Source organism: Emys orbicularis, chromosome 10, assembly GCF_028017835.1.
Source record: "Emys orbicularis isolate rEmyOrb1 chromosome 10, rEmyOrb1.hap1, whole genome shotgun sequence".
In the NCBI taxonomy this organism is placed as follows: domain Eukaryota; kingdom Metazoa; phylum Chordata; order Testudines; family Emydidae; genus Emys; species Emys orbicularis.
The window spans coordinates 9,483,405-9,505,743 of NC_088692.1; the positions used below are offsets into that span (position 1 = coordinate 9,483,405).

Genomic DNA, 22,339 nt, shown 5'->3' on the forward strand with positions numbered 1-22,339 from the left:
TGCTCGCATTCTGTAACGACCCAGCACTGGCCAGGGTGAGCGCGCGGCCCACTGACAGCTATGGTGTTGTAAGCGCTCCGCTGCCGTGATGGTACCTGCAGTGTAGGCGGGAACAAAGCCTGCCCGGACGCATGTCCAACAAGCCGTGTGTGTGTGTCCCGCCATTTGGAGTGACGCAAAGAGCTGAGGCTGGACGCCTGTGCTCATCGAGTATGGCCTTTCCCCAGGAAGAGGCAAGGGAAACCAGCAAGCCATTGGTCTCCAAATGTGGGGTGTGTGTAAGTAGTTTGACACAGGCTTGAACCTGCTGTGTACAAATAAGGCTCTAGTACATGAGGCCTGGCCAAGCGCATCTTCAAAACTGTGGTCTAGCTCCGTTCCTGGCCCGGGGTAGAGTATGGTGGCTCCACCACAGTTTGGCCCCATCCACCCTGGCCACAAGATCAGCAGCCCATGTTGCCATGGCAGTTTAGGCTGTGCGCCAGCCTGTTGTTACAGCGCTGCAGCCACAGGTGTGCGTCACCTCCTGCCACCCATTAAAGCCCACGCCAGGCGCATAACTAGATTTCTTCTTTGTTGTGCCATAGGCGTCAGCTACGCTGTGCTGGCGCTCTTGTGTGCTGTGGTCACACCATAATTAAATCCCAGGTAGGTCAGGAAAGGCAGCTGGGAAAGCACAGGGGGCAACTAGCTTTGGCGTCGGCATGGCTTGGAGTTGTGCCGCGTGGACTGGCTGGCAGCAGATCTGTACAGTGGACGTTAACGGCTCAGCGGCCAGTAGCTGGGACTCAAGCTTACACAGCACCAGTCCTGGGGTTTGGCAAAACATGTTCGGCAAATACTTCCTCTGTCCAGGTCTTTAAGTAACACTCTTAGCAGCGAGCCCAGTTAAAATGCGGACTAGGCTTCTCTGCATTGCAAAAAAGCACCATGATGGGCATTAACCCTGCTATAACTGTGGCCTCTGTGTACGGTGGGGTGCAGACCTTCGGGTCCCTATACACCACAGTTGAACCTATGCTTAGCAACTACCCACACTGTTCAATCCAAGCCGGTGCTTGCAGGTTCCCTGATCAGTGTACATCAACCCAGCCAACTGGGCTCCCCCCGCATCGGACCTTCCACACGGTTGTGCACCAGAAGAGGAGCACATATTTCTGCACCCGTTCCCGCTAAGCACTAAGTGATGATTGGCCAGTACTAACCTCCCTCTGCCACCAGCGTTCACAATCGTCTCAGCCAGTGCCCCTGAACAGCCCTGTGGATGAGCTCTTAAACCAGGGGTGGCCAACCTGAGCCTGAGCAGGAGCCAGAATTTACCAATGTACATTGCCAAAGAGCCACAGTAATACGTCAGCAGCCCCCTATCAACTCCCCCCGCCCAACTTCCAGCAACTCCTGCCCACCGGCAGCCCCACCGATCAGCGCCTCCTCCTCCCTCCCACACCTCCTGATCAGCTGTTTCGTGGTGTGCAGGAGGCTCTGGGTGGGTGGGGGGAGGAGCGAGGGCATGGCAGGCTTGGGGGCGGGAAGGGGTGCAGTGGGGGCAGGACCTGTGGCAAAGCCAGGGGTTGAGCAGTGAGCACCCCCTGGCCCATTGGAAAGTTGGCACCTGTAGCTCCAGCCCCGGAGTCGGTGCCTATACAAGGAGCCGCATATTAACTTCTGACAAGCCGCATGTGGCTCCGGAGCTACAGGTGGGCCACCCCTGTAATTAAACTATAGCCTTGGTGTCACAGCCCCCGCTCTTGCTGCTGACTGATGGAGCGTCGGCTTTGACGCCAGCGGTTTGGAAGAAGGGAGATCTGGCTCCTCTCCCTGCTGTTGCTGTGAAGGGCTGATCGGCCAGGACGAGCAACCAAGATGTGTTGCCGTGGTCATGGATGTGCTACACTATTAAATCGCTCTCTCCCTTGATATAAACCTGGTCCCACTGCATGGGGCAAGGACACACTGGAGGGAGCTAGGCACTTTCTGAAAGGGTTAGGTAGCACATGTAACTGCTCCTAATCAGGAGGGGTGGGATGGACGGGGCAGAATTAAGTAGTTGGGGTGCCCCCCTCTCCCCCGATCCTGAATAAAATCTGGTGGTGAGGGCTTCGTCACTGAGGCAAGCAACCACGTGATCCTGAACCCTTCACAAACACTGGTCCCATCACGTCTTCCCACGCACCAACCAGCAGGCCGTGGCCCTCACTGAGCTTGCCTTGGCCGGTGCAAGCGTCTGGGGGAGCTGTGGATGCTGGAGGCCACCGCTCTCGCTGACATGCTATCAACACGGAACCCCAGCAGCAGGTATCGGCGCAGGGCAGATGATGGGGCCAGTGCCATGGGTGGGGGAGTGTCGCCTCCTCTCCTGCCCTGCCCTTCCTCAGCCATCTGCACAGAGCTCTGAAACCAGAGGGGCACATCCACATGCCGGCCCACTTGAGTTGATCTCCCAGAAATGGCTCCAAACAACTGCCTGGCCCTGGCAGACGAGGCCTAGCCCTGTTCTAGCTCGAGGCTGGTCAGCCCTGGCTTGGGAAGCTGTGCTAATCGTGCTCTGGGCCCCTACAGCAGCATCCGGCTGATGCTCTCAATGTGCTTTACAAATACTTCTGTGAATGACCCACCCCATCCCCAGTGAACGTACTATCATCAGCTCCGTTTTGCCCAGGGGACCAGTGGCAGAGCTGGGAAGGCCTCTGAGCTGACCATCCCCTGATGGCTAGACTGCTCTCCCTCGCCGTCAGCCCCTTCCTGGGAAGAATGGTTTAAAACCAGCCCCGGCGAATTCATTTCCCTACTTACTTAGCCTGACTCCAACTCTCAGCTCCTCTCATTCACCAGCTGTCCCTGCAACAAAGCTGGGCCATTGGGAGTGCGAGGGAGTGTGTTTGGTGCCCTGTCCCTCCACTCAGCTTGTCTGCCCTGCTCTAGTGCACAGGCTGCCATGAGCCAACGTTCTTTTACAGCACGCCACTCTCCCGCCCAGGCCCAGCGGCGAGGCGGGTGTTGGCGGGCGAGGCGGGAGATGGAGCCATGTGCTCGTATTCCCTACAAAGCCAGGTACTTTTTGGCCGCATCGCTTCCCGTGTCGCTGCCTCTAGACAATTTACACTAGCTGAACTAGCTCTCCCAAATACACATAGGACAGCAAATGAGTCTGGAATGGCTGACACACAACTCTAGAGCTATTTGGGGCGGTACATTTGACAGCTCGGCCTTTCCTGTACCGTTTTCGGGGGCTAGCCTACAAAGTGACCTTATGTAGCAACCACTCCAGACCCAGCGTGTGGGGAAGGTGGCTTGGTTTGGGAGGCTCTCTGAAGACAAGCTAGGCCTCATCAATCCACTCTTCAGAGCACAACTCTCTTAAAACAAGGCAAGCACAGTCTGTGGCTGTTTTGCCACTAGCGCTCTTTTTAAAAACCATTCCTCCTCGCTCATTGGCTCAGGGATAGTTGGCCTAAAGTGCCTGGCTGCCACTAGCTATAGCTCAGTGGTTTGAGCATTACCCTGCTAAACCCAGGGTTGTGAGCTCAATCCTTGAGGGGGCCATTTAGGGATCTGGGGCAAAAAAATTGGTCCTGCTAGTGAAGGCAGGGGACTGGACTTGATGACCTTTCAAGGTCCCTTCCAGCTCTATGAGATAGGTATATCTCCATATATTATATTATTATAAGGCAGCCTGGCTCCTGACCATGCCCCCGCCAGCTCACCCCAACAAGGCATCGAGCGGTTGGCTGGGAGGCAGTGTCGTCACTGCATTAGGAGTGGTTGACACGGCTCGTTTTCTGTCCATCAGCCAACTCAGCGCTGAGGACGTGTGTTCAATGTAGTGCTAGATTCTGTGTGAGCACACGATGCTGGCAGACAAGTGTTGCTAGGTTACACAGAAGGGAGGACTAGGCCCCCCCACTGCAGGCGAAATTCTCTGGCCTGTGCTATCCAGCAGGTCGGCCGCCCAAGAATATGATGTTAATCCCCTCTGGCCTTACACTCTGTGACTCTGCATAGAAAGCAGGAAAGAGGCCAGGGAAGGATGGCAAGGAACCATTAGCTGAAGTGGTGCATGGAGCATTGTGCTGCAAAGGAAAAGGCTTTGTGCCATGACTAAAGTCACATGGCTTTGAGACTGCAGGCCCTGGCCACTTAGGGTATGTCTACACTGCAACTGCAATCCTGCAGCTGCCCCATGCCAGCTGATTTGGGCTTGCAGGGCTCAGGCTGTGGGGCTGTTTAATTGGAGTGTAGACATCCACGTTTGGCCTGGAGCCCAGTCTCTAGGGACCTACAAAGTGGCAGGGTCCCAGAGCTTGGGGTGCAGCCTGAGCTGGAACGTCTACACTGCAATTAACCAGCCCCGCAGCCAGGGGAGGTTCTATGTTTTTTGCCGCCCCAAGCACGGCAGTCAGGCTGGTAACACGGATTCGGCGGCGTTTCTGTGGGTGATCTGCCGGTCCCGCGCCTTCGGCGTATCCGCCGCCGAAGCTGCGGGCCGGCGGACCTCCCGCAGGTATGCCGCCGAAGGCTACCTGACTGCTGCCCCCCGCGGCTTGTCGCCCCAGGCATGCGCTTGCTGCACCCGTGAGCCCATGTCAGCTGGCAGGGGCCAGCCTCAGGGTATGTCTAACTGCAGTGTACACCAGGGATCAGCAACCTTTGGCACGCGGCTCGCCAGGGTAAGCACCCTGGCGGGCCAGGCCGGTTTGTTTACCTGCCCTGTCCGCAGGTTCGGCCGATCGCGGCTCCCACTGGCCGCGGTTCGCCGCTTCAGGCCAATGGGGGCTGCGGGAAGGGCGGCCAGCACATCTCTCGGCCCACGTCGCTTCCCGCAGCCCCCATTGGCCTGGAGCAGCGAACCGCGGGCAGTGGGAGCCGTGATCGGCCAAACCTAAGCCACGTGCCATAGGTTGCAGATCCCTGGTGTAGACAGACGCAAATGCAGCCCGTGACCACCCTTGCACTGTAACTGCAGGGGATGGCCAAAGCTCAGCACCATGACTGGATGACTTTGTTTAATCGTTAGTTTCACTGCCAGTGACAACTGATCAGGTATTTCTAGTCAACTGGCAGGATGACCCAGGTGCAAGCAGACACACCTGTGCTTGGTTTGATTCCCCTGAGGAAAAATCTATTGATTTCCCCATAAATAGCTTAGACAGCTGCTCTGTATTACAAAAAAAAAAAAAAAAAAGGAAAAAAAAGAATATGACGTCCTCTAAAATATAGTTAAAATATTACAAAATGAGCTACGTGCACATATAAAATTTATGGAGCAAGCAGCTCGTCTCAGTATTTGTTATCATGTACTTTACGATCTAGTCCAAAGATCATAAAACTGGCCAGTGTCTCTCTTCTTGATACAGTCATGCCTGTACTTTGCGGCTCTGTGCAATACATGCTCATCACGCAGATAAAAGAAACCAGTGGCACATACTATGCTCCCCCTGGACTCAGTGATACGTCACTGAAAGAGGAGACGGGGCACATCTGCAGCACCACTGAGCGTTTAAAACTCACGGCTCAGGCTCCTGAAACTCATGAGAAAGGTTTACAAATCATGAGATTTAAAAAAAATATAGTAAGACTTGGGTGCTTTTTATTTGCCTTCAGGGATTTGGGGGTTCAGGTTTGTCTCTAGAACCAGGAGGGCTGGAAACGTATATTGTTTGAATTAAAGCTGAGGTTTTTAACTCCAGGCGCTGGGGCTTATGGAAAACGCCAACGACCAGGAGACTTGCAAGAGTATGCAACATGGAGCTGCAATTTACAAGGGGAAAAAAACCTACCCCCATTTCAAGTCACCTTAGTGGCTTATGCAGGACTGAAGCAAGCCTTGATTGTGGCACAACCTCTGGGCCTCTCTCTAGGGCCCTGCACATTCAATAGAGAGGCAGTTCTAGTTACTGGGATGTTCTTTTATGGGGAGGTGTCAATAGTGGGACTTGGGCATGTGGGCCCCACATGAGCTCTGTGCGAGCTGAGCTGAAGAAGCCGCTCCATCCTACTCTCCAGTGATTGTTCTATTCTCCACCCCACCCTCCTTAACGCCTGCCACTGTCCCGGGGACCAGAGTGGAATGGTCACTGATCACGTGCCCTGCTCTGGGGGTGGACCGAAGAGGGGAATGGGAGAGCTAAGCCCTTGGGTCTTTCAGGGTGGGTGACTGGTGGAGCTGCTGTGTCTCCACGGGCAGGAATTCCTAGTACAGCATCACTCTGGGGAGGCTGGAAAAGGAAGAACTGAACTTTCGAGAAGGCTTAGTCTGCACTAGCAAACTGCATAACCATCAATCCCTCCCCAGAGGTGATGGCAGTGGTGGAAGCTGCAGTGTGGAGAGGACACTGGGGCTTTTGCCTGCTTGTCACCCACCCCTACTTCAGCATTTGCTAGTGTAGACAAATCCCCGAGGACAGCAGAGCAGCTGCTCCTAGGTTCCATTCAGCTCAGCTCAGGACCCATTCTCTTGGGAAGGGGCACACCCCCTACAGCGTTACACTCCCAGGGCCACAGTAACAAACACCGGGCAGATCAGTTGTGGTGCCTGCTATTGATAACTCCTTCCCCACTCCTACCCCATCGAGGCCAGTGGAGGTTTGGCCAGTGATTAGAAATAAAGTGTCTCATTCTAACGCAGCATCTTTCTGTCGCCGCAGGTCTTTTCCCCTCCTCCTGCCCTCTGTCAGGCTCTCTCTCTCTCTCTCTCTCTCTCTCTCCCTCCTGCTTTCTTCCGCCCCTCTATCACTGCCCCCTCACCTTGCAATGTCTCCCCACTTTCCCATCATCTCCTCTTTGCATCTCCCTGGCACGCACACTCAGTCTTGGGTTTACACCTGCCACATGTCAGGAGCGCTCTGGGGAGCTGTGATAGTCGTGATGCAGCAGGATGGTGCTGGGCGGTGACGTGTACTGCAAAGCGGCTGCGTGCGGGTCTGACGACGAAGAGGCTGGACGGTAGGATGGTGGTGGGACATGCAGAGGTGGTATAGCCAAGGGGTCCATTTTATCTCAGAGCCAAAGACCACCACAAACGTCTGACACAAATGCCATCACATTCCCACCAGTCTCAGCACCCTGTCCTTTGTGTGCACACGCTCTCTGGGTCAGGGTGGGTGGGGACACCCCACGCCCTGTACAAAATCGGGAAACTACACCTCAGGAGTCTCCTCCCCGCTCTCCCCTGCAGGGTGAAATGCTAAGGCAAGGGGTGCAGCGGATGGGCAAGCCCCACTGCTCTATCCCCCAAGGAGTGGAGCCCTTCTAGTCATGAGAAACGGCTCCATGGCGGTGGCACATATCAGCTGGACTTCCACGATTCACCCGCCCCCTCACATTTGTTTTTAATTTGTCACCTGGGAACAGCCAAGTGTCGATAGGGGATAACACCTCAGCCTAGACCCATAGCTGGCTGGGAAATCCCTGAGCCAAGCTTATCCCTGGTTTAACACCTTGGACTTCAGTGGCATTACACCAGGCATGCGCTAGACCCACTATATCCCCTAATGGGTATCCAGCGTCTGTAAAGTTCTGCTCCACTAATCCAGCCCCCGCGAGGACCTGGCAGGGGTGGGGTGTGGGGCGGGGAGATGAGGCCAGCCTAGGAGCACTGAGCGCGCCCACAAGAGCAAGCAGAGAGGAGGCTAAGTCGGGGGTGGCCATTTCAGGGCGACACCCACTGTCATCCCCAAACTTCTGTGCCATTGCTGAAGCCAGTGACGACTCACTGCAAACACCTCTTGGCCCTGCCTGTAGCCAGCTCGCAGGCCTGAGGATCGGCTCCATCCTTTCAGTCCATCAGGCCAGGGGCCTGGAAGGGGGATTAATATTTCAGGGATCAGATTTTGGCGAGGGTGGGAACTGATTAATAAATACAGGACAGATCATTCCCATTCTCCTTGCCTCCCCAGCCCAACCCACCTGCCCCCTTCTCCTGCACCCCGTCCCGGCACAGAGCTTCTGCAGCCTCAGCCGCATCGCCCACTCAGTACCCCGCCGTGAAAGAGCTGTTGTAGGTTTCAGTGTGGAAACAGGTACTGTGAGACGTACTGGTGAGGCTATAGGCAAAGTAGGCCACGGCGGAGCCCAGCGTCAATCCGGTCATATAGGACACAGTCATGGTGTTACCTGCAGGAGAAGGGGAACGGGGAAGAGAAGCCAGGAGGTTAACCCTCATCTGCCAGACATGCGCTGACGGCTCAGACCCTAACAGGGTGCCAGGAGGTGTCTCCACTCATGCTCCTGGGCCCCGCCGGATTTGGGACAGAGGTTCCCCGCTCTAGCTCTAATCCGTAACATACCCCCCAGAGCACATTGCTGGCAACCCAGCGCCAGTGGCGATGCTACCAGGCCAAGGGAGAGTGAGGGTGCGTCCGGTCACTGGTTTGTGCCCTGCAGTGGATAGGGGCGCAGCACTCTGGCTCCACAGTGGTGTGAGCTGGGGTGGGGAGCCTTAGAGCAGGAATTGGATCAGCATGGGCAGGAGGCAGCCACCAGGAAGGGAGCTCTACTGGGGCCAAAATGGTGCCACCCTCCCCAAAGGGACAGCAGGATCCTCACTCCCGCGTTGACCGCCTGCCCCTCCGGTGGACCCCAAGCACAGGTGCTCTTAGAAATCGGGCTTCAGGGGAAGGACTCCCATACTGGGCTGGCACCACTGGGTAAGTCATGCTCAGCGCCAGCGCTGCTTGTAAAACGACATGCAGGGCAGCCGGCACGTCGGTGCATAGCCAGGCTTCGTGCGGAGGCAGCGCTCTCTGGCCTGCAGCCCTCTGAGCCTGGGGGCTATTGCAGGGATAACAAGGAACAGGAGAGGGACTCGACCACCCATCGAGGCCTGCTTCCCACCAGCACCCGTTTAATATTTGGGAGTGATCCAACCTCGTCCTCTCTCCCCACCCAGGCACAGCTGGTCTCCCCCTACTGCAGTAAGGGTCTCTCCACACTACAGAGAGCTGTGGAACATGTAACCGGGATGGGACCTGGTTCCATGCACACGGCATCTTTTCCCCCACTGGCCTGCCCGCACCTACCACATCCCACAGCAATGTCTGCCGCAATGCATTCTGGGTACATCTGGGCAATCTCCCACCTGCTCAACTGCTGCTTCCAGGTGCACGTGGGAAGTTGAAACGCAGGTGCAGGTGCCAATAATGTTATAGGGTCATGAGCAATGGCAAACCACACCGCATTATCTGGTTAGGAGCCACCTGCTAGCCATGGGGTGTGTGGCCATGTGTTAAGCCAGCTAAGAACTCAGCAGCACCTGAGGCCCGAAGGCGGGAGCAGTGACAAGGGTGTGGCAGTACAGCCTGGTCCCCTTCTAACCGTGGGAAACACAAATGGAACTTGTGACGCTGTGGGTCCAGCCAGCACTGTCCCTGCCTCCCTACACGGCTCCTGTGAGCGGCTGGCATGTGTCAACACTTTATTCCTCCTACCTGCCAGTTCCCGCTGCTCCGGGCTCACTTTGCCAGCAGCCAGGATCATGGGTACGCTGCCAAAGTACCCATTTGTGATCCCCATGAGGAGGGAGAAGATGCAAGGCCAAGCGGGGTGGTTGAAGGTGGGTTTCCCACTGGGGTACACGCACATTATAAAGAGGGGAATGAAAATCACTCGCAGACAGGAGTAGATGAGAAGGTGGGTCCCTCTCCAGTCATAAGGCAAGGCAGCCAGGATCTAAAACACAGAGGGAAAGTCACATTGTGTTGCAAAGTAAAGCGATTTTTGGAGTAAAATCTAGATCAATAAAACGCGGGGCTGTTCAGGAGGCCGGCCTAGACTCAGTGGTAGTTTCAGAGCAAAAAAGCCACTGGAAACAAACAGGTCTCTAATGTGGGATCTGAAGGAATCCAAATTTAGCCCATCCTCAGTAACAATCCAACCCCATTTAGACCAGACCCTCAGCCCAAACACACACCAACCACATCCTTAATAACACACCAGATCAGCAGACAACCCGGTTTTATCGGATTGGTTTTCTAATAGGAGAAGAGGGAAGACAAAGTCTGTAAAAATATGCACTGCAGGAAGTCACGAGCCACTCCAAGCCCATGGCCTGAACCTGGGCAACTGACTCCCAGTTCTCTTCCACAGCAGGGTAGACTGGCCATCAGACGAGACCTGTTCCTTAGTAATCTACTGCCCATCTGGCACCTTAACGGCTACCCACCCTCCCCAAGGAAGCCTGCACAGGAAGTCTAGCCAGGACCCCTCCTACCTTGCCTACAAAGTCCGAGAGGTTGAAGACAGCCATGATTAAGATGGGGAGCCACTCCCCAAGAGTGCAGTTGCGGATCTCCGACTCCAGCCCAGGAAAGAGGCACAGTGTGATGAAGTAGGTCATGGCTATGGAAAGCATGTAGGCCCAGATCACCCTGGAGACAACGTAGCGATGGAGCATCATGTCTGGAGGAGGACACCAAAGCAACTCGTCAGCTTATTACTAAACCCACGCTCTTGCCCCTGCAGAGCAAGGCAGTGACAGGTTCACCTCCACCAGCCTTCGCCCGGGTCTAGAGGCGCTCACAAAGGCACTGATTAGTTCTGCACGTGAACGGATGCTTTCCCAGCATGTGGCAGAGACGTATCAATCCAGAAGACCACACTGGCTTCTGCCCTCAAAACTCTGACCCCATCTCCCACATTGAAAACCCATTTGCCCTTGCCAGACTCCATTCCTTGAACTGTGGCCCAGGTTCAGGACTGTAAACAGGTGCTGTTCAAATGACTTCAGCAGAACTCAGGGCTGAATCCAGCAGGCTACCTAAGCAGTCTCTCTGATTTCCATCGGACACTAGAGCTGTATGAATGCTGTAATTCCACATGTTGTGTACATGCCACAACTGCAACTCCGGGGAATAGCTAATTTACACTAGCTGTGACCTCCCTTTCCTCCCCTGCCCCCTGTGAGGGCAAAAAGGTGAGAGAGACTGCGGTAGCTGGCAGTGTTGTTTTATGTCCAGTGCTTGGCAGAAATGTTGCCTCAGACTCCCTGTGATGTGCATCATGAGATTACCTCACTTTGGCCTAAAAGTTTCTCTGTCTCTACTGCTGTTCAGCGCGATGTGTTGGATAGATTCCACCTCCCACACCAGAGGCAGCTGCATCTCAGAGATGCTGTGTGTATCTAGAGGGCGACGCATTTAGGGGTGGAAGGTCTATCCTAGGGATAGACGTCTATGGCTGCCATCACAGTAACCTCTGAGTGCCTCGCAGATATTGATGAACTAGGAGTGTGTTTTCATCCCCTTTGTGCAGATGGGGAGCCGAGGCATACAGAGAATAAGTGACTTGCCCAAGGTCACATGAAAATGCTGTGGCAAAGGAGGAGCTGACCCCAGATGTCCTGAGCCTTCAGTAAGGGAATATCCTTCCTCCCCCAACGGCACGACAGAAACGCTCAAGCGGACGCAGTACTATAAAAAGGGGACAGTTCCACTTTAAATTGCAGCCTCCGAAAGCCCCTTTAAGTGAGAGTGTTGTCACTGCCAGCTAGAGCAAAAGACAAGCCGCTCGTCACAGCGAGTGCCGGGGAGGGTCTGGACAGCCCGGCTCGCGGGTCCCTGCAGCTGGACTCTGGTGTCCTACCTCGGAAGCTGGGCCAGCTCCTTTTGATTCTTGGTCGAGGGACGTCAAACCTCACGTAGGTGCCGCTGCCAGCCAGCTCAGCTTCATGCCCCAGGCTGCCCGGAGGGGAGCCCACCTGCCCACAAGGCCGATTTTCCTGGGGAAAGCACAAGAGGGATCAGGGTAGCGTTGAGCCAGGGGGTATTTTGCAAAGAAAAGCTCAGTGGGAGGAGGGGGAAAGACTCCGGGAACTTATCCGGCTTGATGGAAGACTGTCCTGCTGTCACTAGCAAAGCCAGAATGGATGAGGTCAGTGGCTCTAATACACTCCATCCAGGAAGGGCAGAGGGAAATATGGGTTAGATTGAGCTATCAGTTTATGTGCCATGCTAGGACACCCACCTTTATTGTAGAGATTTATATACAATACTTCAGTTCTCTCTGCACCAATGCACCAGTAGAGGGCGCCACATACCTCCTAAAAGAGGGGCGCTCGCATTTTTCCACAGTGTGCACAACAATGGAAAGCAGGTTGTCTTGTAGGCCCATCTCCTCTCCCATTCCGGGCTGCACAGCCCACCTCCCCTCCCATGCCCAATCGCGTACCGTCCCTATGGCAACCTCAGCAATTGTTTGCACAGGATAGTAATGGTAGGAAAATCTTAAAGGTCTAATGTCACAGCTACAAGCAAAGAGCAGGGGCCAGCGTGCAGAGATCAGGCGGCCTACCAGAAAGGGCTGAACCGGCGACAGGGTAGCAACCCTTGTCCTACAGCCAACGAGATGCAGGCCAAGTATCACACTCATTCATGAACATCGTCTGTGAGGGGCTGGAGCGCGGAGCACTGCATTTCTAGCCCACCACTCTGCCTGCGAAGCTGAAGAAGCAGCCCTGCTAATGCCCTTCGGCAGGGACTTATGTGGCAGACAGACCGTGATGAGAAGCAAAGCATGGTTCTCATGCCAAACAACTGACACCACTGGTTGGAGCTGCTCCCATGGGCCCAGCTTGCCGCTTTCCTGGGTCTGGGGGCAGATGCTGTGCTCCAAGTTCTAACCCAACTCTGGGTTCTGCACCAAAAGGCTGCCTGGACCAAACCAGTGCATCTTTGTACACCTTTGTCAGTCCTTCCCATTTTCCTAGGAGATAGCTTCCCCAGCACATCAGCCTCAGGCCAGCATCAGGAGGCCCAGGTCAGAGGCAGCAGAACCCCAGCGGGATCTAAAAGCTCTGGCACTCCCGCCCACATAGCACAGAAAGGGAGACTTACGAATCTGACGTCCTCTGCAGTGACGTCGTGGTGAACCCTGTATCCGGTGCCGTGGTCTGGGACCCCTTTGCCCTCAGGTGCGCCCTCCCGGGAGCAGGCGGTGTAGTACCGGACGAAATGGGTGCGCTTCACCAGCAGGTGGAGAATGAAGCACATGAGCTCGATGCCGATGGAGATGAAGAAGAAGATGATGGTGTTCTCCTTCTCGTCCGACAGGAGGAGTTTGGTGAAAATGCGGCTGAGGGAGATGATCACCCCTGCGGTGCCTGAGTGGAAGAGAGCACAAGAAGGCCCGTCGGCACAGGAGGTCCAGGGACAGCACGCCGCTTAATGGCCGGGGCTGCAGAGCCATTCTGGAGCGGGTTTGAAACCCACTGACAAGGACAAAACCCAAGATGTGACTCGGTGGCCAGGCCGGGCCTGTCTTGGCCTGGCCCCAGAGAGGGGCACTACCACGTAGTGAGTGGGCTGGTGTGGGCTGGATGGAATGAGAACTGAGAACTGCTGTGGGCCAGCGGCTACTCTGTGAGCTGAGATGATTTCTGTCAGTAAAGCTGATTCCCTAGTACTTCCCCCAGCAACACAGGAGAACAGGCACCTGGTCCCGGCCTTGTTTGCTTTGGAGTTAGCTGCAATGGGGGAAAGTGAGTGGAGAAGCCAGTGGCGCAGCACTTTTACCTCCCCGACAAAGGGGTGAGGCACAGGAACTGTCTGTTCTCTCTCCCTGCTGTGAGACGGCTCATCTCCTGCTGGGGGAAATACAGGGGAATCGGCTCACACCACACAGACCTGGCGCTGCCCCGTCGGCTGGCAGTCCCTGGCAATGCTCGTGCTTTGCTCTCTTAGGTGTTAGCAGCAGCCGCACACGTGCAGAGCAAAGGGAAACAGCGTCAGATCAGCGCATGCACCCCTCTGCCAGTCAGTGTATTTCCCCGAGGAACCCAGGAGCTAGCACTAGGCAGAGTTACAATGCCAGAGTTTTCATGCCCCTCCGTTAAGCGAAAGATACAGGCCAACCAAACTGAGTGCTGTTCATTACCCCAGCCCATGGGAGGGGGCAGCCTTTCTTTCTGGCCCACATGCCCACTGTAATTACAGTTTTTCTCTGTCTGGCGTAGGGACATCTGGCCACTGACTGATGAAAACACCAACCAAAGACCAACGAATTTCCCCATCAGTCAAAATATCAGTGAGAGCACCCCAGCTGTCGTCAGTTAGCGCATCTGCCAATGGTAGGTGGTGAGCGTGCCCACAACCTGCTAGTGTGTGCCAAGGCCAACGGGTCTGAGCACAGCAGGATGTCAAATCTATTATCCCGGCCAATGGCTGTTGACTTTACCAGGAAAAAACTAACACCTCTTCTGGACAGCAGCACCTAAGGAGTGAGCAGCATGCCGGTCAGTTTCCAGCGAGCCATCTCAGGGAGCAGGGCTGGAGACTGAGCGATTGCTGGGCTGGCTGGGCCAACGTACGCTGGCAATGGGGGATGGAGCGGTCTTCTAAAGAAGACTCAGCTAATAATGAATGAAGGCCTTTGCTGTGTACATTGAAAGATGGGCTGCAATCTAACTGGGATGGAGGTCACCCCTACCCCTGGTCACGGCAGAGACTCTATCCTCTGTTCTACTCGCTGTAAAATGCCCTGGGACATGAGTGTGCTGTCTGCATGCTGCTCATGCTGTCCTCCCCTCTACAGAGCCAGAGAGACAGCTGTAGAAACACGGCTGTTACAGCTACACTGCAACAGTGACTGCAGCATGTGGAGACATACCCAAACTAGCTACCAAGCGCAGTGAAGCACAGGCTTCAGCATGGACTAGTCACCCGAGTAAGTGCCCCGGGTCCCAGGCGGGCTTGTACAGGCCGCACTGAAGTCCAGGCCACCACAGCTTCACAGCTATCAGCACTCGGGTGAGCTAGACTCCAGCTAGCTCAGGTATGTCTACATACGCTGCAATCACACCTCTGACCTCAGCAACTTTGCTCTGGGCGTAACATTACCAGATTGCTAAAGGCGGGCTCTGCCTAGACCTCTTAGCGTGTAGAAGTCACATCTCTCAGCAGCATCTTCCCCAAGAACCTGACATTGTGGTGGATGGACCATTGCAACCCGCCTCTGCCTAGGTCTACCCTGTCAGCTAGGGATGCTTCCAGCTCCCGCAGCCAAACCCGTGTGAGCTTGAGAGCACGGGTAGCAGCAGCACGGGCTAGCCACCCCAAGCACAAACCGCCTGAACCCTGTGGGTATGTACTCAGGGGGGCCAGCCCATGACGCTGATCACGGCTGCCCGTGCTACCGTGGCTAGCACAGTAGCTTGATGAGAGCTAGCATGAGTATGTCTGCGCGAGCTGGGAATCACATCTGAGCTCCAAGCGTAGACGTCGTCTCTGTGTCAAGCCGGGGGTCTTTATTACACGTGCCAACTAATGATTACATCCAGGAGAATGGGCCAACTAAGGACGCACTGGCCAATGTGCCAGCCAGCAGCTGGCTAATGAGCCTATTATCTAATCCGAACGGCGAGTCGCTCTGCCAGCTAGCAAGCTTTGAGACTCCAGGGTTAGGAGGATACTCACTCTCGCCAGTCATCACCCCCTGGGTGTACCGCTTGGGCAGCATCCCGGTGTAGCCGTAGAAACTGGATTGCTGCACTTAAAGAGAGAGGCGCGCCGAAAAAAGAGAGGAGAAGAGGTATTATTCCCTACCCACAATTCCGCGGGGATCTAGCCCAAATATATTGCTGGGAGTCCTACCGAGGTCCCTGGAGCGGTTGAAGCAGGAGAGGTTGGTGCAGTTCTGATTCAAGAAAGCACATGCTTAACTTTAAGCTCATTGTAGCTGGGGAAGGACTCAAGCAGGTCTAAGTGCTTTCAGGAATCAGAACCGCCTTCTTCACTCTTGCCAACGCTATAAGAAGACAATACTGTGGAAAGGCACCAGCTCTCGGTCCTGGATACCTCCGGCACATGAGAGCCCTAGGTACTAAAAGCCAAACTGTAACAGGGTGCTGGGGGGGGGTGAGGGTGCAGATTGAATCCGGTTGTTTACAGATGTGAAGCATCACGCGAACGACTCGTGTTCCAGAGTGTTAAACAGCATCATAAAGAAAATCATAAAAAGGCTGTAAACACACCTGGGCTAGCTGGTGCTAATTAGCTGCAGAAGGCTGGGTTTTTACGGGATGAAATATGGTCGGCGAATAAAAATCACCCACTTGGGGATTGCCCTGGGATTAACAAGTCCCGCTGCCCAGCAGCTGCACGGGGCCCTGGAATTTCATTATTCCAAAGCATTCAGTCACAAGGGAAAAGGCTTTGGTTAGCACAGTAACAACTGGACTTGATGGCTTTGGGTTACTAATATTTTCAAAATGAACCAGAAACTCAGCAGCTGGAACAGCAAGCAGTGATTCAAAAATCACAAATGTGTCTCCTTAGCTCAAAAACGGGCACTTCACAGAGCCCAAAACGGGAGGAGGAACCCCGTCCCTCCCCACCCCCCGCCCCACACACACTTTTTTCACCAAACAAGAGGTGGGGTTCAATTCACGTTCTTTTCTAGCTAATCTATCTGCCTGGTACTCGTATGCCCCACCCCATCAGCACTTCCCAACACAACTAACAAACCAGCCAGGCCAGCTGGCAAAGCAAGGAGCAGCGGTGGCTCTGCTGTGATCTGGCCCCATTGACTGACGTGGTGATGCTAGGGATGCATGTTTGGTTGATGATGGGCTGGGTGGGTACGGAGTTTGGTATTTGGGGGTTCCAGGAGAAGCTGAAAGCCCCCCAGGCCATCAGGCAGCTCTTTATGCAAATCATGGTAATGTTATGCAAATATATGCCATTTTATGCAAATCAGATATCTCCTAGTTTTCGCTGGCAGGTGTGCATGCTGCTTCATGTGCTATGGGTTACAGGGTGTTCCCGGGATCTGAGAAGAGCAGATGTAAGTGACTGAACAAATCTACTTCAGAAGAAGAGTGAGGAGATGGTTCAGGGAGCAGGGATCTGGAGTTTCAGGCAGCAGCAGGTGGCCCATCAGCAGGGCTGCAAACCGCTGAGTTATATGGACCCAACAGAAATGTCAGAAGGTTTGTTCCTGCTTTTCCTTGCAAGGAAATAGGATCTTTGAGGGGAGGGGCAGTTTCCCCCTTCCAGATACTCCCCTCTCTATTTTCAAGCAGGCCTTGTACCCTGAAACAAGACTCTGCTCTCCCCAAAACCACCTGGCCTGTCCTCCTTGTGCCAGTCTTCACATACCTGTGCAGCCGAAGGCCACGACCCCTACGGCTATCAGGTTAATAGCATACGCTTGCCTGTGGGTGAAGAGCTCCAACCAGACATCACAGATACTGACGAAGAGAAGGGGACCCAGAGCAAACAGGTATCCTGCAGCGAACAAGATGGACACGGGAGTCAGGGGGCAGAGCTGGAAGCCAGCCTTTGGAGTGGCTCCAGACAGCGATGTGATGAGTTCGGCAGCCTGCGGAATCCCAGTGAAAACCCAATGGGCCAAGCGCCAGAGCCACTGGAACAGCCTAGAGGTAGAGTGCGTCCCTGCACTGAGGAGGCGGAGATGGAGTTACAGAGCAGATGAACAAGGGGCCAGAGAAACCCCCCGTTTCTTTCCATCTACGCCAAGATGGCTTTAGTTATTTAACTGCTTATGGGGCAGAATGGAAGCCTAGGCATCGACATGTGGGTTCCTCGTGATGTTTGAGTTTCTAGGCAGCCAGATGTTTGGGTGGCCAAACGTCTGCCTGATCGTATTTCTGGTGTCCAGCTAATGGTGTGTCTGATTGACCGCGTGGCTGGAAGTTTGGGTGTTTAATTTAATATATGGAGATATCCTATCTCCTAGAACTGGAAGGGACCCTGAAAGGTCATCGAGTCCAGCCCCCTGCCTTCACTAGCAGGACCAAGTACTGATTTTTGCCCCAGATCCTTAAGTGGCCCCCTCAAGGATTGAACTCACAACCCTGGGTTTAGCAGGCCAATGCTCAAACCACTGAGCTATCCCTCCCCTCCAATTTACACTGGATGCTGGGCTAAATCTAAGTGACTGGGTGGCCTGAGGCTTGGGTGAATGGAATATGCTTACACTGCTTTGCACATGACCAGCCCGGATCTCCCAACCCCTTTCCCCCTGGAAACTCAACAGAAGGTATCTGCACACACAACACGCATCTCGTCCTCACTGCTGGGAGATCAGGCGGGGAGCAGAAGTGACACTCCGGTACTCTGAAGGGGCCACGGACGGGCAATGATATCTCAGTGCTTGCAGCCTTTTCCCAGGTCAGTTGGTGGAGACGCGCTGGAGACGGGAGTAGAGTCCACCCTTCTGGCAAACGCTAGCTTGACCGCTTGCACCGATGGGATGGGAAAATAGCCAAGGAAATATGGTAGCCCCAGAATGCGGGGGTAGGCTTGGGTCCTGTCTGGATCCCTGGGGCAGGGGAAGGAATTGGAGAGACCTACCCACAGAGATCCTGGTGTGCAAACTCAGCAGCTCCACCAGGGCGTTGTTCAAGATGACGGCTACCAAGGCTACCAGGATGTAGGTGAGGCTCATATCAAACACAATGGAGGTCCCTGCAGAGCAACAGAAGAGGTGAGGGCGGTCAGCCACGCTCCAAGAGCAGCGTCGGACTGAGTGCGTTGAGTTCAGCGGGGAGAGCAGGGTGCTGTCAAGCTACTGCTGACCCCGGGTCTGTGTTGGCACCTTGGTGAACAGAATTTGGGGTCTGGTGGCTGTTCTGTATTTCCCCCAGCCCACCTGTCTGGTTTATCCGAGGGCTGAACCGGGCTCAGTGTTTATAGTACCATTGTTTGGGTAACTCAGCTGCGGCCTCAAAGAACAATTTCAGGGTTGCATTGTCTAGGGATATCCAGGAACAGGAAACATTTTCCAGGTTGTGGAAATAGGCAGCCAGGGCTGTCTGAAATAGAAGGCTGTGGAATGATAGAAAGTGGGGTGAGGGTCTGGGGAGATACCCCATGGGCAACACAGGAGATGCCCGTGGGGCAGCTGCACATTTTTTATAGCTCCACTTTGCACTCAGGATACAAACACCCCTGGGTGATACTGCTGTCATTAATTGGGCTACATTTGTGAGTTCAGGTTGGTAGACACCCAGCAACTGTAAATATTTGCATCCAGAAGAACTGGGAGACCAGGACAAGTCCTATTTCAAAACCAGACCCCCACCAAATACATAAACACTCACTTCAGCAGCCTCTGTCTTTTCAACATCCTAGCACCAGCTTCTAGGATCTCCTGTCACTAAATTTGACTGTGTTTGCTATTGGCATTTAACATCAGGAATCCGGACTGCTGGCTTTCAAAGGTTAAATGTGAATTGGAAATCAGCGGCCTGTCCGGGCTGATTCCCCTCTGCCTGTCAGACTAGCATTCTCCTGCTAATGAGGACTCTGACATGACAGCTTCCATGTCATGTCCTGGCTTAGTGTGAATGAAATCCAGGGAGCAGAGCCTGGGACATGCCAAACCACCATCGCCGGGAAGGACCCACCTGGATATTTGTGATGCAAATAGTCCACATCTGTGATAAAGCTGTTGTACGGCAGGAGAAATCCAACCCCTGCTAGCAGCATGGCAAAGTAAATCCCATGGTATCGATCCTGGGGTTCGGGGTCTTCCGAGGCTACATGCCAAAATATGACAGAACAGGTGACCGTTATGCTGATGGGCCTCTTAGAACCCAACACAGAGTCCTACAGACAGGCTGGGAAATATATCGAGAGGCAACAGATTTATTGTTCACTGAGATGAGGTACAGAACATTCCCAAATGACAGGCTCTGTCTGTGTCTTGCAGCTTTAGTAAAGAATCCCCGTTATATTCATTCCAACTCTCTTCTCTCCCATGAGACACTGCAGTGCCATTATTCTACTCGATCACCCACACAGGAATAACCAGACTAGACCAGTGGTCCAGCTCGTCTGGAATCCTGTCTCTAACAATGGCCAGCATTAGCTGCTTCAGTGGAAGGGGCAAGAAACCCACATATCGGACATCTGTGTAGTACCAGCCAACGGGGGAAGTATCTTCCTAAAGACACTCGTACGTATGGATCTGTGTACACATGCCTCTGTTCATCTACCTCTAGTTCCCAGCCTTCCATACCGGGAGCAAAGAGGGAGGTTTTTCTATCACAGAATTAAATGGTCCCTGTACTAGGAGAAGTTATTTATCTCCACAGCCAGACATATTTTCACAGAATCACTGACCCCAGGCCAGCCACACTTCTTCACGTGAACCCCCCCCCCCCACCCCGGAAAGAGCAAAGCAGAGACACCTGCTTGTTATCTCAGGTGGGCTCACAAGGGAACATCTGGGGGCCCCAAAAGAGCAACAGCTGTATTAAATCTCAGCCTTTCCCAAAGGACCACCTAATGGCCCAGGGGCGAGTGCTCCACAAGGCCACGTGGGAAAGCAGCTCCCAAGCCCTAACCCCTCATTACAGGGTCGGAGAGCTCCAAGACGGATTAAACAGCAGGGTCAGCCTCTTTATAACAAACTGTAAATGGCGGGATTCATGTTTGATAGCTGTATTGCAGGATTCCCATAATGTGCCCAACTCCAGGCTCACCTATGGCGCTCCACAAATAAACACCAGCCTGGCTAAACTGCACCCTGTGAATAGAGGCATTTCAACAGTGACTCTGGCTGTATAAGAATACCAGGCCTTTGATGTGCAATGGACGGCAGTAATCTGGTATGAAGCAGTCCCATGCCAACCAAATGTACGTACAGGGAGTGATTGGCAGAGGTTCAAACCTAGGGCCAGAGCCGCAGCTGGTGCAAATGCAACTAGCCCCAGTGGAGGTAAGGTAAGGGTCTGTCCTACAGCTGGCACCTGCTCATGTGACTCAGCCTGTGAGATGTTTGGAGTAAACTCTCGAATAAGATCATCTTGGCCAGGGGAGCGACTGCTTGTTAATTGCTTTTCTGTCATCTGGGAACACACTGCAGTTACGACATGTCGGAGTCTGCACTGTTCAAATACCGGGGGCTCTGCACAGGGAAGTGGTAATGTGTGTGCCTTGCAAATAGCACGGGCCCCCAGGCTCCCCACTGCCCCGGCATCAGACGGAGAGGAACGAAACCACGGCAGGAGCCACAGAGAGGCCTGGCAGTGAAGGGGGAGTGGTTAAGAGCAGAGGGAGGAGCCATGATACATCGCACGCTTCCTCATCCCAGCCCCAAGAATGGCCTTTCTTACCCAACCCTGCTGGGATGTCAAAGCCTGCACGCCTCCTCCGAGGGGAGGGCTCAGCAGGAGCGTGGCCAGCCAATAGCCACGCAGTTGCTGGCCCAGTCATGTTCCCCTGGCTAGCGAGCAGAGAAGCGTCCTGCATGCTGCCTCGGACCCACGCAGTTGGGGAATTCCCTGCTTGTTTTGGTGGGTCCTGGCTGCAGCACCCCCTGCCCGTCCTGGGGATGTGGGAGGGTTACAAAGCCACAAAGCTTTGGGATTAGCTTGTTCTCCCCGCAGGCTGTTTGGACGCAGGAGAACGTCCGGGCCATGGCGATGGCTCAGGGGCTGCCTGGACAGCAGGCTCCACTCACAGTAGTTATGCTTAAGGACTGGGCCAAATTGCTCCTGTACAATAAGAACCAGCCCCAGACGCTGGCCAAGATTTGAACCGAACCTTCTGGAGGCCTGGGAAAAGTTCCCCGAACGTACCGTTGTTATTATTTCTACCCTGTCCTGTGGTCTCTGTGCTTCCGGGTCTCATTTGGGCCTGAAGCGTTACCACAATGAGGTAATGGCTGCTCAAGGGGCGCGTCTGGCCTGGCCAGAAGACCTTGCAAGAAAGCCCACCCATGTGAGATCTCCCGACCCAAGGAGCCAGGATAATCTGAACACCTGGCCAAAGTCTGGGGGGGGCAAAGCAGGGTTTGCCCATCGCTCTGTGATACATGGAACATTCTGCTGGTTGGTGCAGCACTGGCTACGACAACGCTCTCTCTCCCCACTCCTCTCCCTGCATCCAGGGAGCCACCTCAGCAGTCTGTCACTGCCATCGCTAGGTGCCCTGTTCGGCCCTTCCTCCACGCTCCCTCCTTGCGAGCCAGGAGAGATGCGAAGCCCAGCCACCAAGCCCTACCTGGCTCCATGAAGGTGAGGACTCCCTTGGCCTGATTCCCTTTCGCCTGCAGCTCCTCCTCCTCCAGCTGGTAGCTGTCAAAGCTGAAGCTCATCACCACGTTCCCCTCGGGGGTCACCACGGGGCTGATGTCCTTGAAGTGATCTCCTCTGACGGAGCCCATTGTGGTGGACCTAAAGCAAGAGAGGGCAGCAACACACCATCAGCTCAGCCCCAGCGTGGTCCTCAGGGGATACCCCCCGGGGGCTTATTCCCAACGGGGCCAAGGGCTCAGCTAACGTAATACGTAGTAGGGAAAACATTAAACGCTCCATGCAAAATAGCACAGTAGCTAGTGAGGGAAAAGAGCTGTGAGATCATCTGGCCCTTCCCCCTGC

The 22,339-nt window shown here is 54.5% G+C and overlaps 1 protein-coding gene across 2 annotated transcripts; it reads right to left on the reverse strand.

Moving 5' to 3' along the window:
• Nucleotides 1-7,969: 7,969 nt before the first annotated feature.
• On the reverse strand, nucleotides 7,970-22,125 carry SLC29A4 (solute carrier family 29 member 4). 2 transcript variants are annotated; one of them, XM_065412613.1, is made up of 10 exons: nucleotides 21,963-22,125; nucleotides 19,361-19,492; nucleotides 18,306-18,419; nucleotides 17,088-17,216; nucleotides 15,405-15,479; nucleotides 12,828-13,093; nucleotides 11,578-11,713; nucleotides 10,208-10,395; nucleotides 9,426-9,666; nucleotides 7,970-8,112 (listed from the first exon to the last, which is right to left on the reverse strand). In XM_065412613.1, the coding sequence occupies exons 1-10, from the start codon at nucleotides 22,123-22,125 to the stop codon at nucleotides 7,970-7,972; spliced, it is 1,587 nt and encodes a 528-aa protein (XP_065268685.1). The 2 variants fall into 2 exon arrangements, with proteins under 2 accessions (XP_065268685.1, XP_065268687.1); XM_065412615.1 differs by having other exon boundaries at nucleotides 12,837-13,093; nucleotides 21,963-22,071.
• Between the last annotated feature and the right edge of the window lie 214 nt (nucleotides 22,126-22,339).